Source organism: Mastigoproctus giganteus, chromosome 6 (assembly GCF_048544385.1).
Source record: "Mastigoproctus giganteus isolate SK-2022 chromosome 6, ASM4854438v1, whole genome shotgun sequence".
NCBI classification, from domain to species: Eukaryota; Metazoa; Arthropoda; class Arachnida; order Uropygi; family Thelyphonidae; genus Mastigoproctus; species Mastigoproctus giganteus.
This window is the reverse complement of record NC_143580.1, coordinates 189,900,167-189,924,818: the sequence shown is the minus strand read 5'-3', so window position 1 is coordinate 189,924,818 and position 24,652 is coordinate 189,900,167. Positions and strand designations below refer to the sequence as shown.

The following is a 24,652-nucleotide window of genomic DNA, read 5'->3' as shown; positions in this document are numbered from 1 at the left end:
GTTTATATTTCATCTCATCTAGCAGTGATATGCCGACAAAACATAAACAGGTGGAATTAAGCCTGGAAATAAAACTGAAAAGAAGCAAAATGGACATTGCAAAGGAATACAACATCACTTTACCTATTTTTATTTACAATACTGAAACACCAAAAAAAATTGAAGAAGTGCGGGACACTGAAGCAATGATTAAAAAATAGGAAACAAGAAAAAATTCGTGGTCCAAAACACGAAGAGCTTGAAACAAAACTTTGAGTGGTACTAACAAATGTGTGCATCTAATTTGCCAATATCAGATCCAATTCTGCAAGAAAAGGCAAATTATCTAGCTCAGCAATATGGAATTATAGACAGGAATAACTTGGTTTTGAAAAATGTTTGCAGCGAGTCTGGATTATTCAACCAACAAGGTTAAAGACGGATTGTGTTCAGTATGGTCCATTCTTGAAAAATATGAGGCAGAGGATATTTTTAATCTCGATGAGACAGGTTTATTCTATAATTTGCTGTCAAACAAAACATTTGCTGTTCGAGGAGAGTCTTGTCATGGGGAAAAATTAAGTAAACAGACTCACTGTTCTGTTATGCTGCAATTCAGTTGACAGTACAAAACTACACCCACTTCTGATTGGTAAGTTTTCCAAGCCAAAATGTTTTAAAGAAGTTAACCAACTTCCTGTGATTATGAGGCCAACAGAAGTACTTGGCTTACAGTTTTCAGTCTTGGTTATCAAAATGGACAGAAGAATGGCTTCAGAGAAAAGGAACATTTTGATGACTCCATATCTTTGTACAGCACATTCTGCCAAGGCACATAAGTTGATAAGTATATGGCTGCTATTTTTACCTCCCAAAAGCACAAGTTTTATGCATTATTTATATCAAAGCATTATTTATAACTTCAAGCACGCCTGATAAGGTTCTTGATCCACAACATAGGAGGGAACAATTTGTAGCCAAATTGGCTGCAATTGTTCAAGCCTGCAAATTGTCTTGGATGTTATCCACAATCTTGTTATTGCTTCGGACAGTATTGCATCAAGTGTAATAATCAACTGCTTCAAAAAGAGTGGCTTTGGAGAGAATATCATCAAAAAGCATGGTCCAGCAGAAGAATGTAATAGCAACATCAAGGAATGTTGGAATTTGAAGGAGCATATGGATTTTATTGGCAAATATGAAGAGTTTATGAAGGTGGATGATGAAGTTGTTACCATGGCAATGCCAACACCAGAAGAGGTGCTGAGCACCAAGCAAAAAGACGTTTTTGACCAGCAACAACAAAAGTGAAGAAGCGCACACACACTGCCATCTAAAAAAGATGCTCAAAATGCATTGAGCATAATAGAGAATGTGTTAGCCTGTGATAATGTTGATAATGAAACACCTATTGCATTTGATAATGTCTGTGCCGCAGTTAAAAATGCATATAGGACAAAAAACTATGCTAACAACACTGGATTATTTCTTTAAATTAGATTATTTTATTAAAAAGCTAAGTTTGTATGTCTCTTTTTATATTAAGATTGTAATTCTTTTTACTGTGATACTAAAATATTGTAATATCAAAATATATACAGCCAGGCCTTGCATAACGTGAGTTTGATTAACACGTTTTTCAGTTACCGCTATTTGAAAAAATTATACATTTTACTTTACATGATGCAAATTTCCAGTTAACATGATCTTTTTTTATGTGATAGTTGTGAAAAAGATTCGAATTGTGTGCCAAGCTTACCACATGTCAGATGGGCAATAAACAGGAGTGTGAATCACTGCTCATCTCAGTGTGTTACATCAACCATCGGAAGCAGATGTGTTACTTGTTTGTCTCCTGCTAATAAGGACTTGCATTTAAAAATTCTAATTTTTTACCCCTGTTAATTATGGATAAAAGAAAGAGTGAAAAACAATGCGACTGCAATAAAAAAAAAATGGAAAGTTATTACTTTAGCTGAAAAACTTGAAGTTATTAAAAAACATGAATGGTGCACAACATGCGAAAATCGTAAGAGATCTAGGATACAGCGAGTCTACAGTACAAACTATCTTGAGCCATAAGGACGAATACAAAGAGAAAAGTAAAGTTTCATCAACTTCTTCTGGTTTACAAAATACCAGGAACAGAACTCCAATAATGATTGAAATGGAAAGCCTTTTATCAATTTGGATAGAAGATTACAATCAAAAGAGAATTCCATTCTCCAAGGACAATTTTAAGAGCAAAGATATTAACATTTTTACTAAGCTCAAAGAAACAAAATATCAAGGGTAGAGTGAAACATTTGTTGCTAGTTCAGGGTGGGTTGAACGTTTCAAAAATCGAGCAGGACTGCATAATGTTAAAGTAACAAAGGAAGCTGCTGCAGCCAAATTTCCTGCAGAATTGCAAAAATCATTCAGGATGGTGAATACAATGATTGGCAAATATTTAATGTAGACGGAACAGGCCTATTTTGGAAACGGATGCCAACTAAAACTTATTTGGCTGCAAATAAAGTATCACAATGTGGGTATAAAGTCTCAAAAGATCAACTAACAACTAATACTTTTATTAGGAGGTAGCGCTGAAGGTGATTTTAAATGGAAGCCTATGCTTATTTTTATTTTTTTTTTATTTTTGGTAGTTGTTGGCGCATCGGCTTCTGTGGCCATAATGAAACTCCCAAGGTTTTTGCAGTACTTTTATCCAAGCCAGAGGTGGGATTCGAACCCGCGACCTTTGGGTTGCTAGGCAGGCACTTTATCCATCCGGCTAGCCCGGTTGGCCCTATGCTTATGTACCGGAAACAAAATCCTAGGGCTTTAAAAGGATACAGCTATTGAACTCTTCCAGTCATTTTGGTGACCAAAGCCCTATTTAAAGACTGGTTTACGTGTCGTTTCTGTCCAACAGTTGAAGCCTATTTCAAGAGAAATAATATTACTTTTAAAGCTCTGTTTAATAAAGTTCATTTTAGATAATGCACCTGGACATTCTTCTGCACTTGCTTACTATCTCCGTAGAACATTTGCACAGGCCCTTGAAGCTACACCAGGAGACAATGCAATCTCTGTACCAGAATTTTGGATAAAATATAACATACGAGTGGTCACTGAAAACATTCATGCAGCATGGGAAGAAATGACAGCCAGCAATATGAGAGAAGTTTGGAGGCATCTTTTACCCCATTGTGCAAACAATTTTACTGGCTTCAAGGATGCAGTTCAAAAAGTTATTGAAGATGTAACTAATATTGGTAATGACCTTGGTTTCAAAGGTGTAGATAAGGCTAGCGTTCGAGAATCACTGAATTCGCATTCAGAACAGCTAAATAACAATGATCTCCTTCAAATAGAGGAACAGCATGCATATGAAGAAACTGAAGAAAAAAAGTGTGAGCCAGTTGAAAATGTTACTGCAAAGGAGATAACGGTAAAAGAACTAGGTGAAATCTTTCGTATCGCGGAGAACCTCAAGAAAAAGGTAATGGATATTGATCCTAACATCGAAATAAGCATATTATTTCACCAGGGCCTACAGAAGCTTGTTGTCGGCAATTAGAAATTGTGTGTTAAAAAAAAAAAATAAAAGAAAGCCAACATTCAGAGCCATGCCAACGGGGTGGTGCAAATAGTGTACCACACCAGGGCAGCAATGACTAAGGGGGTGGTTGTTATTGTTGGAGATTTTACGGCGCAACAGCAGCTAAAGGCCATTATGCACCAAACAATGGTAGGAGTTACCAGGTGTCATGTGTATTTCGTGGGATTTAAACACTATATTCTTTCGTAGCATTTTATTTTTTTAGAAAAGTGAAAACTGCATCAATATCAGACCTGTCATGTAAAATTTGGTGCAAAGTAGGTATGATTTGAGCTGCATGGCTTGATAAGAATGTGGTTTGCCATACTCCATTATAGAGAGGGCAGTCAACTATGATATCCTGGACAGTGATTTGAGCTTGGCAGTTCGGACAGAAAGGTGGATCCGAGGAAGAAAGAAGATAAGGGAGTAAGATCTGTATATCCTATTCGAAGCATGACTTCTTCCTTTTGGTTCAAGCAGAAGCTTGAATCGAAAGGAAGATTTAGTTTAATCTGAAGGAGTTTGTTGCCTTCTTGGTTTTGCCAGATGGTTTGCCAGTGATCCATACTTTGCCTTGTTACAAGACTCATAGTCAGTGAAAGGGATTTTGAAAGACGTGTGGAGCGTTTCTGAGATGTGTGATGGAAGGAAACGACTCTCTGATTATGAATACAGAAAAAGAAAAAAAAAAAAAAAAAAAAAGAAATGAAAAGCGACCAAAAAACAATTTAAATTTTTTACAATGTTTTAGTGAGCTAAGTAAAATGTCAAAAGATGAAATTTTAAAATATTGTTCAGATTTAGAACTACAGTTATCAGATGCGACCAATGAGGAATGTCCAAAAGATATTGTTGCTGTTGATCTTGCAAATGAAATACAAATTTCCAAAATTTTAATTTTATGTCCGTGAATCACACTCCACAAGAAATTTTCAAAATAATGTTAACAATGCCTGTATCAGTAGCTAGGGCGAGCACTTCTTCGAAATTAAAATTAATAAAAAATTACCTCCATTCATCAAAGCATTAAGAAATTAATCTTTCTTAATAATTTGGCAATAAAATCTATAGAAAGTGATATTTGTGATACTTTAGATATAAAAAATGTTATGACTGAATTTGCTACAGTCAAAGCAAGACAAGTTATATAATGTTTTGGTATTGTTTTATTATTATTATTTTTATTACTTACATTTTTATTTTAAGTTTATATATAGTGACCCCACTATATTGCAAATGTGACCCCAATTCACAAAGGAGGATCAAAGGCTGACACAAGTAATTATAGACCTGTGAGCTTAACTTCTGTTCCACGAAAATTAATGGAGGCACTGGTTAAAGAAGCACTGCAGGATCATTTAGACAAGACTTCAGTTATAGCTCGGACACAGCATGGTTTTGTTAAGGGGAAGACTTGCCTGACCAATTTGATTGGATACTATGATGCAGTCACAAAAGAACTGGATGCAGGGAATAGCTTTGATATTATATACTTGGATCTTAGAAAGGCTTTTGATACTGTTGCACATGGAAGACTGCTACACAAATTGGAGCAGTGTGACATTGGAGGCAAATTGCTTCTATGGATAAAGGGGTGGTTGAGGGGGAGAAGACAGAGAGTGGTAATCAATGGACACTGCTCATCGTGGACTAATGTTATTAGTGGAGTCCCTCAGGGTTCAGTGTTGGGTCCATTATTGTTTTCTGTATTTATAAATGATATTGATGATGGTATATCAAGCTTAATGTCCAAGTTCGCAGACAATACAAAGGTTGGCAGGGTTGTCAAGGACACTACTGACACTATGCTGCTGCAACAGGATCTGGAAAGGTTGAGCAGATGGGCTGAGAGGTGGCAAATGAAGTTTAACATTGACAAATGTAAAGTACTACACATGGGAAACAGCAACCCCACAGCAACGTATCAACTCTGTGGTACTACACTGACAGTGGCAGAGAATGAAAGGGACTTGGGGTGGTTGTGCAGGCAGATATGAAGTTCTCTGAGCAGTGCAGACGGGCTGCAAGAGTAGCTCATGGAGTATTGTCAATGATATACAGGAATTTTTCCAGCAGGGATAAGGAGGTGATTATTCCCTTGTATAAGGCAATGGTCAGGCCACACCTAGAATACTGTATACAGGTCTGGAGGCCTCATTTCAAGAAGGATGTAGAGCTGCTTGAACGAGTACAGAGAATGGCAACAAGATTAGTGAATGGAACAAAGGGGTGCTCTTACGAAGAAAGGCTTAAGTTTTGCAAATTACAGTGTCTGGAGACTAGGCACCAGCGAGGTGATCTGATAGAGGTGTATAAAGCCTTGAATGGTTTGAGCATGCTCAATGCTGATGGGATTCTTCCTCTAGCTCAGAATAATCACCTGAGAGGGCATAAATTCAAATTGAGGAAAGACAGATGTAGGATAGACGTGCGGAAATTTGCCTTTAGCCAGCGGGTGGTTGGTTGGTGGAACAGACTTCCACCCCTTGTAGTGGAAGTTGATAGCCTAAATAAGTTTAAGGCTCAGCTGGACAGGTATTTTGAACGAACAGAGGGGTGAAGTGGAAGTGGGTTTGTTTTTTTTTTTTTTGGCTGATGCTGCGTAAGCTTGCTTTCTTGCATCAAATGCCTCTACTAATGCTAATGCTAATAGTTTTATTTTGTTATCTGCAGCCAAAGAAAAATAAATGTATTTTCGTTATTTTATTTTATTTTTAACATATTTATTTCATGTATCATAATATATGTTATTTTGTGTTTAAAAATAAAATTATATATATATATATAAATATATATAAAAAAAAAATTGACATAAGAAAAACTGCCGTTGGGGCAGGGAGGGGAGCAATAAGAAGTTTGCACCAGGGCAGCTATATAGCCTGCACGGACTACCAACTGTTCCAATGACTATGTTGAACTATTTCTGTAACAAATAGTTTCTTCATTATGTATTTTGTGCAATAAATAAACATTTAATTCTATAATTATTTTTATCTTTTTACATGGTATACAGTTAAAAAGTTATTTAAAAGGTATTTTTAAAATTCTTTATCGACATTCCTGAAGGTCACGGCCCAGTTATAATTTTTCCTATTGATTATAATATACAATTAACGCGTTTATGTTTTGTGCTCACAGGACGAATTAATCATGTTAATCGAGGCCAGCCTGTACTGTATAACATTTTCATTTCTGTTAATTTCTTTTCTCTTAGTTTATCTTACAAATAAAATAAAATTTAAAAAAAAAATGTGCTATTTCAATTACTGTATTGTTAGACAAGGCTTTTTTGTTTTCATTATTTTTTTAATTTTTATTATTTTATTAATTTAAATTAATTTTTTTCATATATTTTTGATATTATTACTATTTATTATTATTTTTAGATACATATATACAATGTACCAAAAATAAAATTAAAAGGTAAAATCTTGACACTTTTGTGGGACCTCGTTACTACAAACCTCGTTATTACAAAATGCGAAAATTTAGGTCCCTTGAATTTTCTATTAACGAGATTCGACTGAAGATACAAGTTTATCTTTTTGTTTATTACTTTAATTATGCTGTCAGGCCTGCCCTTTTATAACAGTTATTAAATTTACTGTATTAAATTAATTACCACACCTACTGCTTAATTCAATGTATTTCTTCATATAATGTATTTGCTAGTAAATTATGATGTATATTATCCTTCCTATACCATATTTTATTAATATTATTATTAAGCCTACAGTTTACTGATAAAAAGTATGCAAAAACAGTTACAATTACAGGCAGTTCTTGCTTTACATGTTCCCGGGTTTACGAGTTTTTTTTTCCCAAGTATCAACAAAATTGAAAGTATGAACATTAATTTCAAAAAACGAATGTTAAACATTCATAAATACCACATTTCAAACAACATGCATAGCAAAAGAAACAGTGTACCCCCTCCCCTTCACGATATTAATCAGTTCCAGAGAAACCATCGTGAAAATCGATGAAAATATTGTAATGTGAACCCAATAACACTTTGTTTTTTGGTAATTCGTTTCAAGATTTTGGAAGTTCAAATTTTTGCTGTATAACTAAGCTATTTATCTCTCTAAAATATCATTTTTAAGGTCACGAGCGTGACCTTAAGGCCATATAAAAGGTCGTGAGCGTGGTTTGTAAACTGTATTAGTTACCAGTTCAAATCATTAAAATGCACTACACTTTTTTTTTTCTAAAGTACATTTCTGAAGGTCACGACCATAAAACAATAAAAACGATTTGCACTTTCCATTTAATTGGGCTTTTCTGTTACTGCAAGCAATTATAAACGGGTAGTAAACTCTAGCTTGTTGCATTTGCGAAAATACCGATAGCCGGAATTGTGTGGTTTTTTTAAGTTATTATGGTGTTTCCCCTTTACTGAAATCTTAAATCGTATAAAAAACAAATAAATTTTCAGAATCTTCTCTTCATTCCTTTTTTTAAGTTTCGTAAACTTGTTACTACATACGAATCGTGTTAGTTGTAATTTGTGTGTGCCATTAAAAAATGCTTATGCATGCAATCGTGAAATTTATAATTAAAAGAGATTATCTTGGAAACAAACGCTTCGGGAAACATTTCTGAAGAAGATGGCTCTTCAAGCAACAAACCAATGAGTGCCGAGCCAATAATGAGTGATCAACGAGTGTGCATTTAGTTGATGATGATGAAGAATAAACATTCTTTAACATTTGTAGGCCATAAATAATTTCTCTATTATTATAATTTGCTTGATTTTACAGCTACGTTTTCATTTCTTTCGATAAATCAATCATTGTTTAAACATAAAGTAATCAGTTAACTAATTTCATTGTTGAGAAGGTAACCGCTATATTTAACCTTATGTTTATGGGAAATAAATTCCCGCTTTACGAGTTTTCGCTTTACGAGCGCGTGCTAGAACGAATTAACTCGTAAAGTCGAGAACTACCTGTACACTAATTATGCTATTTCTATTTTCATAGTGATGGCTCCAATCCCACAATGACTTACATATCAATGTGTAAAGCAAATAATTGGGTCTCATTGTATCATTTTTTTTTTTTTCCCCATTAACCAATTGTTTTAACTTACTATTACTACTTCGTGCTGAGTGTGTGTATGCACACACACACAAATGCAAGCACACATGGGCTTCAAGGGGTTAGAGTCTCAGCTTGCATATTATAACATAGAGGATGCTCACTTGTTGAGTGTTCAAAGACTAGCATCATTCAAATCTTCAATGAATGGAAAAATGCCTGGAAAGTATTTATAAACAGATGCAACAGTAGCTAAAAATACAAAGTGATGGAACATGGAACTTGACATCTGGAGTGAATTATAAAGTGTAATAAGGGTCTGTGATTGTGCTGCATGAGCCTAAAATACTGCCTCTTGATAAAAGTATTTGAAGATCAAGATGTAGTCACAAGAATATCTTGGAAGGGGGGGACTTTAGATGTGTCACAAAATTTGTAAGAATTTTTAAAAAAGAAAAAATATATACAGTTGTCTTTAAAATCTGGCATTCTTGGGGACAGACAGGTGGTAGACTAAAATTTACCAGATTTGGATATGGAGTTTTAAATGTAATAATCAGAAACACATCCAGTATGAATAACCATTTTACTAACTACATGCTGGTTTTAATTTTTTTTAATTACTTTATTATCATTAGATACACCCTGCGAATATATCCAGGATGGGCTATATGTCAGATTACTGAGAAGTAAATTACTAAAAACAGTTTGAACAATTTATTTAAAAGTTGTAAATAAACACATGGGCATGAAACTAACTTAAATATTTAAATTGTACAATACATTTCTCAAAATTGCATGAAACAAATGTGAGAGCACATTTTATAATAAGGAAAAAATGCTGTAACCATATGCTTCAAAAGCCTTCATTTCACATTAAACACAAATTACAAAACTGCATAGAATAGATAAAAAACATTTTTATGTTCAAATCTAGATCATAAAAATATGAATATGTAAGGTAGGCTTTAAACATATAAAACATAAATACCAACACTGATATGAATAATGTCTAATACTATTTAAATCATATCAGCTGCTCAGTTTTGAGGTAACAGAGTATCATTGTCTATTTGTCCTTGTTGTTCGCTGTACAGCATTTGTTAAACTGATATGCAGGGTTGGTTCTAATGGTGCACAACTGAGGCACTTGCCACAGGTGAAGCCTAAAACAGGCACTGCTAGATGTGCTACTGCATATATATGCATGTTAAGAGATATGACATGAATTAGGAACCTTTACAAAGTTTTGCCTCAGGTGACACAAATGCTAATGCCAGCCCTGCTGGTATATGAGTAATGCTACAAATTTGTTTACTTTTCCAAGTTATGTGATATTTTATAGTGAGATTCATAAATTCTATGGCTGCTGTTTGCAGATATGCTAACAAATACAAACACGAGTACTCTGGTACTCACTGAGTTGGAAAACTAAATAAAACATCAACTGCTGTGGGGAGACAATTTAGAGAAAAAGGTACGTTGACATCATTGTGAAAAAAAATTGGAAGGGAAGTCTCGACAAAATGCAAATGTTAAAGAGCAAATACTTTGCTCTTCAACTGCAAATGTACAGAGGAGACATTACTAAAAACAGTCTGAACAGCAACTGTATCCATTTCACAGCACTCTTGTACAAGAATTGTTACAAGGTATAAACAAACAAAATCTTTTGTCAGCAGCCTATTTGGTAATGTATGCATGATTCTTGATTTCTCTGCCACGTCAGTCTGGTTACACATGATTTACATTTTACAAGAAATAGAATTCTTAACTCTCAAAATACTCATAGGTATGGAAAAATAAACCCCACATATGATTGCCACTACATACATATCAACATACCTTTTCCTTTAATGTTTGGCATGGTGTTCTAGTATCTTAATGGCCAATGTTTTTTACTAGCAGGCTTTTAAGGAATGGCATACCTCCATTTTCTACAGAACAATTTGTGGGAACTACTGGAAGACATGTCCTTTGAAACTTGGCAGAGGATGTGGTTTATACATAATGGCACACAGCCCACTTTTCTCTGATGTTTAAGTCTTTAATTTTGGGGTACAATTACTGATGGATTGGTTGAAACTGCCCAGTACAATGATCACTCAACATCACACCCTGAGATTACTTTTGATGGGTCACATGAAATCTATCGTTCATTCTATGCATATCACCACACAAGACAACCTAAGAAATTGCATTCTGGAAGCTGCTGAAACCATTAAGAATAGTCCAATGATAAGACACACTCGGTAATCATGGATTAATTCTGCTGAATACTGCAATGAACAAAATGGAGGAAACTTTACCAGCTGCCTTAGATAATTATCTAGTGATTCGTCGTGTCATAATAAGAATATATAGATAAATGAAACACTAGGTGGCATTGGTCACAGTGTATTGATGTGGGATTCACTTAAAGAAGTTGTTGTTATTTGGTTTTTAGGAGCATTAGCAACTAAGGCCATATTGCTCCGGGGATATGCGGTGGTCATTCCCTGACCTTTCCACATCTTCCATATTTGGTGGCTCACGGGCTCGAACCCTGGTCTAATCAAGAAGTATGTGCTACGCACTGCTGCTCCTGCCCACCTGGCTACGGAGGCGCCATTTAAAGAAGTAACTATCAACAAAGGTACGGGGGAGGGGTTTTGTTTTTTTAAAGGAGACTACAGTTTTTAAATTCTATCCAGTGGGAACAACTGATGATGTCACCGACAGCAAATTCTAAATGGGAAGCATGCATAAAGAGAAATAATCATAGAAGCAACTGGGCTTTTTGTACCAACTAAGAAATAACACTGAAGGCTCAGACCTAAACAGATGTCAGATGAACTACTCAGACACTTGGCAGAGAATAAAAATGCATGGGATGCATATAAATTATGGGGTGATACAGAAGCCTATGGCAGATATAAACTAGTCTGCAATAGATCCCATCCACAAGTCAAAGCAGATTATGAGAAATAAAGGGCAAAGAATGCAAAAAAAAAAAAAAAAAAAACCAGCAAAGACATCTTTATATAAACCCTAGAAAGAAGTAAGTAGATGAATCACGTTGGTCCACTTGGTATTGATGATTCAACTGTTAATGATTCTGCTCAGGCTGCTGATAAACAGAATAAGTACTTTGTATCAATATTCACACGAGGGCGTCTCCGTAGCCAGGTGAGCAGGAGCAGCAGTGCGTAGCACACGCTTCTTGATTAGACCTGGGTTAGAGCCCGTGACCACCAAATACGGAGGATGCGGAAAGGAGGGAGCTAAATGATTTTGTAATAAATGAGAGAAAAGTGGAGAGAAGTTGTTGAAGTTAAACATAAGAACGGTACCTGGGGTGGATGGGATCTATGCAGTTAATTAAGGGAGACAGCAAAGGAGGTAAGCAACTTTTAGCCATAATTATCAGAGCATCTCTGGATTCAGGGGAAGTCCCCACAGAGTGGAGATGTGTGAATATATCCCCAATTCACAAAGGCCGACCGAGCTAGCCGGGTGGATAAAGTGCCTGCCTAGCAACCCAAAGGTCGCGGGTTCGAATCCCACCTCGGGCTTGGATAAAAGTACTGCAAAAACCTTGGGAGGTTCATTACGGCCACAGAAGCCGATGCGGCAACAACTACCAAAAAAAAAAAAAAAAAAAATTCACAAAGGCAGCTCTAAGAGTGATACGAGTAATTACAGACCTGTTAGCTTACTTCTGTTCCAGGGGAAATAATTGAGTCGCTGGTTAAAGAAGTAAGGCAGGACGATATAGACAGGACTGCAGTTACACTTCAGACACAGCATAGGTTTGTTAATGGAAAATGTTGTCTGACCAATTTGATTGAATACTATGACATGGGCACAAAGGAACTGGACGCAAAAAATAATTTTGATATCATATACTTGGATTTCAGGAAAGCTTTTGATACTGTTGATACTGCTATACAAATTGGAGAACTGTGGCATTAATGGAAAGTTATTCTATGGATAAAAGGTTGGTTATTGGGAAAAGATAGAGAATGGTTATCAATGGACACTGCTCTTCGTGGACGAGCATTATTAATGGAGTACCCCAGGGATCAGTGTTGGACCCATTGTTGTTTTCTATATTTATTAATGATATTGATGAAGGCATATCAGGCTTACTTTAGTTTGCAAATGATACAAAAGGATGGCTAGATGTTTAATGACAATATGCTACTGCAGCAAGATCTAAAAAAATTAGGCAGATGGGCTGAGAAACGGGAAATGAAGTTTAACCTTGACCAATGGAAAGTATTTCATATGTTAGCAGTAACCTCAGAGTAATGTATCGACTGTATGAAACTATACTCAGGGTAGTGCAAAATAAAAAAGATCTGGGAGTAATTGTGTAATCAGGTAGTTAGTTCTCTGAGCAGTGCAGACAGACTGCTAGGACAGCTCATGAGGTTTAGTCTACAATATATAGGAATTTTGCTAGCACGGATAAGATGATTATCAGATGTGAGAGGAAGAAAGCCACAAGTCTTCTTTGTGAAGATGTTCCAACTCCTTAACACATTTGTACTCTTTTTTTTTTTTTTTTATGCATCACACTTCCAGTTACCATAAAGCAATTCAAAATACACATAATTGTGGTATGTGATATTTGCAGCTTATACAGATGTCTCGGAAAATAACGTTGCTGTTGCTCTAGCATTTCGGCTGCATTCTCCATAGAGTAATATCATCATGCATAAATTGTATTGGAAAACATGCTTTCACAAGATTTTACATATGTACATGCGAATAAACACCAAGGAGTTGTACTACTAATGAATTTTGATGTACTCTTCAGTTAGTTTATGTGACTTGGCCAATACCATGAGATGTAAATTTTTGTGTTTCTGCCATGCTTCAGCGTATATTCTGAATTTTGTTGGCCAATTGAAGGGTCAATTTGTGTCCATATTTGCACAAACTGTAAAGTATTTGTTATTCTCAGTGGACTGGCAAGAATGTAGCAATTCATGGGACACTGAAACAGATAACCCCTACATTTAAGTTTGTCTAGATGTTGTTGCAGCAGCATACCTTCATTACTGTCATTCACCATCCAGCCAACCTTTGTATCATCTGCAATCAATAATATTAGACATTAAGTCTGATATACCCTCATCAATAACATTAATAAGTACCAGGACCGGGTTTCCGATTAGGCACTGCATTTAGGGCCTATGAACATTTTAGGGCCTATGAAGGAAGGAAAAAAAAAGAAAGTAAAAAAATAGGGAGGAAAAGGTTTTCAGACTTAAAAATCATGCAACTATAAAACTTCAACATTATATATGAAATATATATAAAAAAAAAAAAAAAAAATCTACAATATCATCAATATATAGATTACTTGTAACATTTCTTAAGATTAAAAGTTTCTTGCTCCGCCTTCTTGTAGCAAAATCTTTAATAATGTCCTCGAAGTCCATATAATAAGTAATATCATTCTCAATACATAGAAGTGCCAATGATGATAAGCGATCTTGGCTCATAGTTAAGCGTACACAGTTCTTGATCTGCTTAAGTTTCGAAAATGAGCGTTCTCCTTCAGCATTCGATCCAATTATGGATAGATAAATTCTTAGAGCTATGTGTATGTTTGGGAAACTAGTAATCAGTTTATCTTTTATTGTTCTCTTATTAATTCTGCCACAGATGTTTTTTTGTGGCTCTATACTTTCCTTGTATAGTGCCAAAAACAATAGGAATTCTTCAACAAAGTCTACTTCTAAGTCGGACGACTAGGTGTTAACTAATGCTGTAGCTTTGGATCTAATTTCTTCTTTTGACATAGATTTACTATTGGAAAACTAAAAGAATCATACAATGTACTGTATGCAGCATGTTTTTTTGGTTTTTTCTGTGACCAGTACGTCGACAATACGATAAAAACCTTGAATTTGAAATGTATCTTTTGCACTTTTTTCTGCTGGTACCAATTCCTCTGGTGTTTCATGAAACAGTTTCTTCCTTTTCCACTTTCAGTCTTCATATTGTCAGTAATCAGAATATGAAATGAATTCTTTTGCCATTTTTTTTCAAAATCATAATTTTTCTTTGTCTCAAACATCAATCAAATAATCCAGAAGAGTATCATATAATTTCATAATTATGCATAACTCAATTCCAGGTTCTTGAATTGCTTTATTCACTCTGTTTTTAAGATCTTCCCAAATGGCAGCCATTAATGCTATTTCTAACCTGTTCAGTTTATTTATCAAAGCTTTTGCTTCATGAACCACTGTCGGTTTTTGTTCTTCGCATTCTGCACAAATTTTACTGTAATTTTTTTTCAATGATCTCGCAGCATTGTAACATGATGACTATCTTGTGTCTGATAGATTTTTGACCAAGATTGTACTCTCCATTGTACTCAATTTAGACCATCTTTGTGGTCTAAATTAAGACGCAATATGGTTCCATGTGAAGCACATGGAACCCATATTGCTGTTTGTTGACTTCCTTGAATCTGGCTTGGACTCCAGAATATATCCCACTCACATTAGCAGGGTTGCCACATGACTGAGATCTGTAATTTGCTACCTCTATTCCATGTTTATCAAGAACAGATGCTACTGGGTTAAAAAGATATTTTGCATCAAGCTTTTCATTGGGAAGAAACATCAAGAAATGCTCATGTACTTCATCATCTTTTGATACATAACGAATAAATTAATAATGACCAACAACTGATCTGTGTGACTTATATCGGGAGTTGAATCTATGCTAATGGCATAATGTTTGGTTTCTTTAATTTCAAATGTGATGTGTGCCAACACTTTTGACCCTAATAAATTGATAAATTCTTCATGTGTGGTTCAAGACAATGAAACATTTTCACTTCCTGGATTTCCATATTTTCTTATATGCTCGTTTAGAAAAGGATCAAACTCAGAAGATAGATACACAAGAAGAAGTTGCCATTGTTAGGATTATTGTGTTGCTCATCACCACCACGAAAAGCTATACCTATTTCTGCCAATTTTACTACTGCAACTACTCTCTACGAAACAAGTCAGTTTAACAAGATAAGCATGAGACAACAGTCATACTTGCATTACATCAAAAGGTGTAATTCGCACTCAGTGTGTTAATACAGCATAATTTATTATAAGAAACATTTTACTCCTCTTTTCCCAATTTTCAGAATGAAAGTGCCTAGGGCCTACAAACATTAAAATCCAGCCCTGATAAGTACAGAAAGCAACAATGGGCCCAGTCCCAAACCATGGGGATCAAATTAATAACATTAATGCTCAAAGAGCAGTGTCCACTGATAACCATTCGCTGTCTTTCCCCACTCAACCATCCCTTTATCCATAGCAGTAACCAGAACTTAATGCCACACTGCTCCAATATATACAGCAGTTGTTTATGAGAAACAGTATCAAAAGCTTACCTGAAATCCAAGTATATAATATCAAAATTATTTTTTTGCATCTGGTTCCTTTGCAATCAGATTGTAATATCTAATTAAATTGGTCAGACAAGATTTCCCCTTGACAAACCCATGCTGTGTCTGAAGTATAACTACCCTCCTGTCTGGACAGTCCTGCATTACTTCTTTAACCAGTAACTCAATTCTTTTAACTGAAATCAAGTCTGTAATTACTTTTGTCACTCTTTGATTCCCTTTGTGAAATGAGGATACCTTAACACATCTCCAGTCTACGGGGACTTCCCCCAAATCCAGATTCTCTCATAATTTATCCTCCCTTTCCTTTCCATTTAACCCTCTTTTACAGTTTGATAAACTTCTAGCATCTCCTTCCTTAAAGAATTCATCGTGTGTGAATGTAAATGTAAAATATTTATTCAGCCTCTCAGCAATCTGAGCAGGATCATCAACAGTTAAACCATCAACATCAAGTAGGCCAATGTGATTCAATTCCTTTCTTCTATTATTAATATAAGTAAAGAAGTCTTTGCTGCATTTCTTTGCGGTCTCTGCCAAAGAGCTCTCATAATCTGCCCTGGCTTCCTAACTGCTTTGCAACTTGATTGCAAACTAATTTATATCAACCATGGACTTCTGTATCGCCTGACAATTTATATGCAACTCATGCATTTTTCTTCTCTGCCGTATGGTCTCGCTAGTTCATCTGACATCCATTTAGGTCTAAGTCTTGAATGGTATTTCTTAGTTGGCATGAAAAGCCTAGTAGCTTCTATGGTTATTTCCCTGAATGCTACCCATTTAGAATTTGTTGTTGGTAACATCATAGCTGGTCCCACTATACAGAATTTAAAAACTGTCTGAGACGTTACATCTTTAAGTACATCAATACACTGTGATCATTGCCACCTAGTGGTTCTTTTATCTGCAGAATATTAATGAATGAATAATCAATACTGATAATCATATGAAAAGCATTGCTCTCTCTCTCTCTCTCTCTCTCTCTCTCTCTCTCTGTAACATGCTGTTGTAGAAAACAGTCACCCAATAAATCCACAAAAGTCTTGTTTGTGCATGACTGACCAAACCACAAGTTCCAGTCAATGTCTGAAAAGTTAAAATCCCCCATTATAAGACATGCTGATTTACTGGCCCACTGTATTTTTCTATTCAGTTGTTCATTGTACTCATCAGTGTCATTAGGCCTATAACACACTCCTACTCTCATTTTTGTTTTCCTATTGGTTTTTCACACGAAACTGACTCACCATCACACTAGCCACACATATCAACTATATGTGCCCTTAGATTTTATGTGTTTCTTAACTAAGAGCATAATCCTCCCCACTCCTCCTATCCTGTCTGTATACATTTTACTCCTCATATTCAAATTCTGCATTCTTTATTCTGAGTGTCACGATCTCTGATATCCCCACAAAGTCTACATTTAATGACTTTACCAGTACTGAAAATTCATCAGTTTTATATTTTGTACTATGCTTCAGAAACATACACGCACCTGTTCTTACTCTTAGTTACCATAACAAAGTCCATGTATTTCCCTGTTCCATGATGACCCACAGCAAGCTTTGAAATCGCTGGCTGCAAAATAGGCTATTTTGCTTTTATTTTTCATGCTATTTTGTTATTAGATTTTATAGTTTAAATTTTTATTTACTTTTTTTTTTTAGTCTGAGGAAAGGTCAGTCAAAAAAGTCTAAAAAGTAATTTTACATACCATATCTATTGTCATAATATAGAAAAGCATATATAAGAAAGTTACAATTTACAACCAAAAATTAGTTACAATTAAATAAAATTATGCAATTAATCATTAAGTTTTAACTAAGAAAATTAAATTTAAATTATTCTTGGGGTATAAAAATCAGAATATGAAACAAAGTCTTGTATTATGAAATATTACACAAGCTAGTTAAATTATTAAGAATAAAAAGTGTAATATATGAGGGGCATTCAATAAATTACCTACCTAAGACACTTCCCATAGTTGCATTTCAATGATTCATGATTTATCATGTCCCTATATATATCTCAACTTAAAATACAATTTCATATACAGAAATTACGCAAGAGAGAAAATACAGTTTAATATACAGATATTAAATATTTGTAGATGAAGCAAGGAAAGAAATAGGATAGCAACAGTTCCCCAAATCATCCTCGATTACTCTAATAATTCTTGGGATATAAAAATTAGAATATGAAACAAAGTCTTAAAGAGAAATGCAAAGCACATTTTATTGGTATGTGGACGTAGTGGGAATGTAACTACTCATCCTGTGAGATGGTGTTTCAGTAAGACATACAGTAATCATATAGTAATGTGAAATTAATCAAATAAAACCAGTAGAATTTTGAGAAAAGTCCTTATGTTAAAAATGAAAGTGTCAAATGGGGGGAAAACATACAGAACTTGATGTAATTTTTTTTACTAAATCAAGTCACGCCCATTAAAAAAATTTATATACATAATTTATGAAAACCAAAGGAAAAGATACCTAACAACAAAAATATAACAGAATCAGTTTGCATTAAAATAAAAAGAAGAAAGAAAGAAAACCAACCAAAGCAATCTTAATACTTTTTTACGAAAAATAAAAGAAAAGCTTTGCCTAAAAATATAATTATAAAATTTTTTGAAAAATAAAAGGAAATTTATATTTGCATACCTGCAAATATAAATGAGCATAGTTATATTAAAGGAATGCCAAAATAATAGAATGCTAAGTTATAAGGCCATATTTTTAAGATATGCTGGGAAAAAAAAAAATACATACAAAAAAATAATAATATCAAAATGATATTATGCCTGTGTATCTATAAAACACAGAGACACAGGCATAATATGGCAGTAGCATATCTGTACTATACAGTGTATTAAAGTAGTACTGAGAAACACTGTCCAATGTTTGAAGATATGAAACATATCCAATTTTTTCACTGCAGATTACTGCAATAGTCAATATAACCAACTTCTAAGTCAATTTAGGTATGCTGACACTAATTAATTTCTCATTTCTGCTTATATTACCTCATCCACACATTTTACATTTTATCAAATATTTCTTGATTCCTGCTAAGCTCCTGAAATTCGTATCAACCATACAGCCTATATGTAACTGATAGGCAACTTGTGTACAAATTACAGATTTCATTAAATTAATTTATACAGATTCCCTGCTTTTGCAATGATTATCAGATTAAATTCTCCTAAACAGAGAACAATATAACTGTGGATTTCTGAAGGAGCATTTCATACAATTAATAACAGTACATTGACAGTACTAACTTAAGACTAATTTACACTGCATACCTTAGCAAATAACTTACATTAGAAGAATGATGTATCATTTTTAGCAAATTTGGAGATGTCTTCATTTTGTCTTTCTTTGTCCACACACTACCAACCAATTCTGAAGGCTTGACAGCCCGATAAAGGTCAAATTCTAGCAATGTAAGTTGACGGGCGATTTCGATAGGATGTAGCTATAAAATACAAGAAATTGAAAATTTCATAAATACATATGAAGGTAACAATTCATTTCTTTTGAATTAAAATCATTTACCTCTAACTTCACTAGTTACAATTTATCGCAATAATTGCATAATTCTACCACTATTTAATAAGATAATTTATTTTATAATTAATAAATATCTCAATAAACATCTGAACCAGTTTCATGTAAAAAGTTGAGATTTAAGGGATATAACACAATATGTATATTTTGTTCCTTTCTCTATAAGAAGCGGCAATGCATTGAGCCATTCAAAATCACTTAACAATAACAATAGAAAAAACATTTTTACATGCTTAATACAATAAAAATGTATTGCTTAATTAAACAAATTTAAAATATAAAGAAGAAATGTATGAGAAAACAAACTACAATAATGTTTAAGAAAGAAATGCCTATCATTCTTGTATTATGAAACATTACAAGCTAGTTAAATTATTAAAAATAAAAAGCGTAATATATGAGGGGTAGTAGTAGTGGCATGTGATGCATGAAAGCAAGTGTATGAGTTTATGCAGCATTAGCCAAAAAAAAAAAAAAAAAAATCACACCATTCCCTCCAAATGCCTATCCAGTTCCTCCTTAAATTTATTTAACCTATCAACTTCCACAACGACAGATGGAAGTTTGTTCCAGCAATTAACCACCTGTTGGCAAAAGGCAAATTTCCGCACATCTATTCTACATCTCTCTTTTCTTAATTTGAATTTATGCCCCCTTAGGTTCGTAATCTAAACAAGTGGAAGGATTCCATCAGAATTCAGCATGCTCAACCCATTCAAGGCCTTGAATGGGTTGAGCACGTTGAACCAGCACACCTCAACGAGATCACCGCATAAGTGCCTAGTCTCCAGCCACTGCAATTTGCAGAACTTAAGCCTCTCTTGGTAAGAGGATCCCTTCATTCCCCTCACCAATCTTGTTGCCCTTCTCTGTACACGCTCAGGCTACATCCTTCTACATCACGTACACCTGATGTAGCCTACAGGCTACATCACGCTACATCCTTCCTAAAATGAGGCCTCCAGACTTGTAGTACGCAGTATTCAAGGGGTCGCCTGACCATTGCCTTATACAGAGGGACAACCATCTCCTTTTCCCTGCTAGCAAAATTCCTATATATCATTGACAAAACCCCATGACCTGAGCAGCCTGTTTGCATTGCTCAGAAAACTTCATATCTGACTGCACAATTACTCCCAGGTCTTTTTCATTTTCTACCACTTTAAGTGTAGTACCACACATTTGGTACGTTTCTCTGGGGTTACTTCTCCTCTTTTGCAGTACTTTGCATTTGTCAAGGTTAAATTTCAGTTGCCACTTCTTAGCCCATCTGCCCAAATTATCTAGATCCTGTTGCAGTAGCACACTGTCATTAACAACCCTGCCAACCTTCGTATCATCTGCAAACTTTGACACTAAGTCTGATATACCTTCATCAATATCATCGATAAATATACAAAACAGAGAACCCAACACCAAACCCTGTGGGACTCCACTAATAAAATTAGTCCACGAAGAGCAGCACCCATTAATTACTACCCTCTGTCTTCTCCCACTCACCATCCTTTTATTCATTGTAGCAACTTACCCTTAATACCATTCTGCTCTAATTTGTACAATAGTCTTCCATGCGCAACAGTGTCAAAAGCTTTCCTCAAATCCAAATATATGATATCAAAATTATTTTTTGCATCCAGTTCCTTTGTAACCACATCATAATATCCTATCAAATTTGTCAGAAAAGATTTTCCCTTAACAAACCCATGCTGTGTCTGAATTATTGCTGCAGTCTTGTCTAGATGATCCTGCAATGCATCTTTAAACAGTGACTCCATTATTTTACCCGGAACAGAAGTTAAACTAACCGGTCTGTAATTACTCATGTCACCCTTCGATCCTCCTTTGTGAACTGGTGATACATTTGCACATCTCCAGCCCGTGGGGACCTCCCGAGTCCAAGGATTCATAATTACAGCTAAGGGTTTGCTTAGTTGCTTTGCCGTCTCCTTTAATATAACTGGATAGATCCCATCCACCCCAGGTGCCTTTCTTATGTTTAACTTCAACAATTTCTCCTCCACTTTGCTCTTAATCATTACAAAATCCTTAAGCACCCTGCTAGAATTTGATAACCTTCTGCCATTTTCAAACCTTAATAACTCCTCATGTGTGAATGTAGATGCAAAATACTCATTCAGTTTGTTTGCTATCTGAGCAGGATCATCAACAGCGAAATCATCGATATCAAGTGGGCCAATCAGATTCATCCCTTTGCTTTTAGAGTTTATATAAGTAAAGAAATCCTTGCTGTTTTTCTTAGCATCTTTTGCCAAAGATTTCTCATAATCTGCCTTCGCCTGCCTAACCTCCTTTGTGACCTGATTACAGACTAGCTTATATCGGCCATAGACTTTTGAGTCGCTCGATAATCTATATGCATCTCATGCATTTTTCTTCTCTGTCACGAGTCTCATTCGTTCATTTGATAACCATTGAGGCCTAAACCTTGAACAATATTTCTTAATAGGTATGACACTTTTAGTAGCATCCATGATTAATTCCTTGAATGCTTCCCACTTAGAATTTACTGTTGGTAACATCGTCATTTGATCCCACTGTACAGAATTTAAAAACTGTCTGAGATCACTGTACTCACCTTTATGGAAGCAAAAACCTCTTTCCTTTACCCCTGATGGTAATTATAAGTAAATCACACATCAGTATACTGTGATCACTGCCACCTAGTGGTTCCTTTATCTGCAAATTCTTAATACACGAATGATCACTGCTGATAACCAGATCAAGAGTATTACCCTCTCTGGTTGCCTTCCAAACATGCTGCTGCAGAAAACAATCATTCAATAAATCCACAAAAGTCTTACTAGTGTGTGATTGACCAACCCACAAGTTCCAGTCAATATCTGAGAAGTTAAAATCCCCCATTATAAGACATTCTGATTTACTAGCCCACTCTATTTCTCTGTACAATTGTTCATTGTACTCATTCGAGTCATTAGGCCTATAACACACACTCCTACTTTTATTTTTGCTTTCACAGTGCTTATGTCACACCAAACTGATTCAACAATGCACTGTTCATCTATATCAACTGGATGCACTTCTTTTGAATTTATGTTTTTCTTAATTAACAGCATAACACCTCCTCCCTTCCTATCCTGTCTATCCTTTCTGTACACTTTGTACTCAACAAATTCCAGTTCTGCATTCCTTATATCTGTGTGACACCATGTCTCTGCTATCCCAACAATATCCGCCTTTGAGGTCTTGACCAACAGTTCAAATTCATCAAATTTATTTACTATACTTCTAGCATTGGTATACATGCACCTATCCTTATTATTGGTTACCCTAACACATCTCATATACCCACCTGTTTCACGATGACTGGCATCAGTCCCTGAAACCCCTAGCACCCCTCGCTCCAGGTCGCTACTTATTCTAATAGAAGTTGTACAAGAATCACCTTCACCTCTGCCTGTGGCTACTTTTAACCTGACTTCTATTAAGACTGCTAATTTTGCGAGGTCTGCTGTCGAAGAGCATTTCTGGGAGAAGCAGCATCGGATCTCCCCTGAAGACGAGGTCATTATGGACCGTGGCCGGTGGATTTTGGGAACGCAAGTGGCTCGAGAGCTTGCAAATCGGTTCATCTAATCGTAATACTATTAACAGGGACAGGGGGATACGTTTACACCCCTGTTTGAGGTGGTTGTCCTCAGACGGGATGACCAATTCTGATTGACACGTTCCTGAGCCACTTCCGTTTCCGATGCACGCGTTGGGAATGCTGACCATGTGTCTGATGGACCACGTGCATGAGTGCCATGCCTGCTACTTACGAGTGTGTCATTGCTCTAATAGTACACTGTTTTAATCCACTGTTTTAATCGCTTTTAATCCAGTTTATTTTAGATAATTTTATTGCTTCGGTATATTTTTAACTACATTTTTAACGTTTTATCATAGTTTATTTTATCGTAATTTATTGTAATATTTTAGTCTTCCGATAGTGTATCACAGTATTTCATTATATTCTGTAATTTTATTTTTATAATAAAATTTTTAATTCCTTGGCTGGTGTTGGTCTTTAATTATTGCAGTACTTTTAACCTTTTAGTCTGCGAATCCCTCAAAACTAGCAGTTTTCCGACCCACCTAACACTGCCTCGATAGCATCAGCAAATATTCTTGCACCCTTTCTATTTAAGTGTCTCCCATCCCTGTAGAAGCAGTCTCTCCTGTTAACAAGCACAGACCACGCTGAAAAAAAATTCTACCCCTTGAGCCTTGCACATTCCCTCCAGAGCCGAATTGATTGACAAGGCTCTCATCATGTATTCTCTCCTATCGTGTCTGGGCAGAATTGCAGACACTTTCAAATTTAACCCTGACTCACAACTTTTTTGCAACATTGACCTGTACTTGTTAAGTAAATCTGCAGATCTACTCTTAATGTCGTGGGTGCCAACATGTACAACAATATCACCTTTTGTGCCCTTAAAAGATGATATATGCTTTACAACATCATCAACTTTTGCCCCTGGCAGACATACCCTGGTCCTGTTCCATCTCTCCTTTTTACACAATATATTCCCCCGTCTCCCTGACAACAGACTCACCAAAATAACTAGTTCCTTTGGGACCAGTGCATTCTGTCTTGGAGATTGCCACTGTGTTGCCTGATGCCCAGGAGTGAGCTGTGGCATTGAGTTGGGCAGCTGAGAGCTTGACGAGGCCCTCATATTAATTTCTTCGAGGGTATCCACCCTACACCTCAAGCTCTCATAGATGCCCAGTAGAATGCTGAGTTGATGCCTAATTTCTAGACACTCTCTGCACTTGGCGCGCGCGCGCGCACACACACACACACACACACACACACACACACACACACACACACACACACACACACACACACACACACACACACACACACACACACACACACACAAAGATATCCTCTATTCCTAGATATCCTAATTCCTAGATCATGTTCTGTTCCAGAGATTTCGGCAAACATTTCACAAGTTGCACGCTTTTTTTAGGCTGTGATGGGTTGGAGAATTGCACCCCCCCACCTCAG

General features: G+C 35.6%; 1 protein-coding gene across 2 annotated transcripts in view; it reads right to left on the bottom strand.

Moving 5' to 3' along the window:
- Positions 1 to 24,652, bottom strand: part of Sos (Son of sevenless guanine nucleotide exchange factor) — a 669,490-nt gene that overhangs the window by 154,776 nt on the left and 490,062 nt on the right. For both annotated transcript variants that reach the window (XM_090376631.1, XM_090376632.1), the window contains exon 18: positions 19,361 to 19,516. In XM_090376631.1, the coding sequence (XP_090232757.1) occupies positions 19,361 to 19,516 (156 nt within the window). The remainder of the gene's footprint in view (positions 1 to 19,360; positions 19,517 to 24,652) is intronic.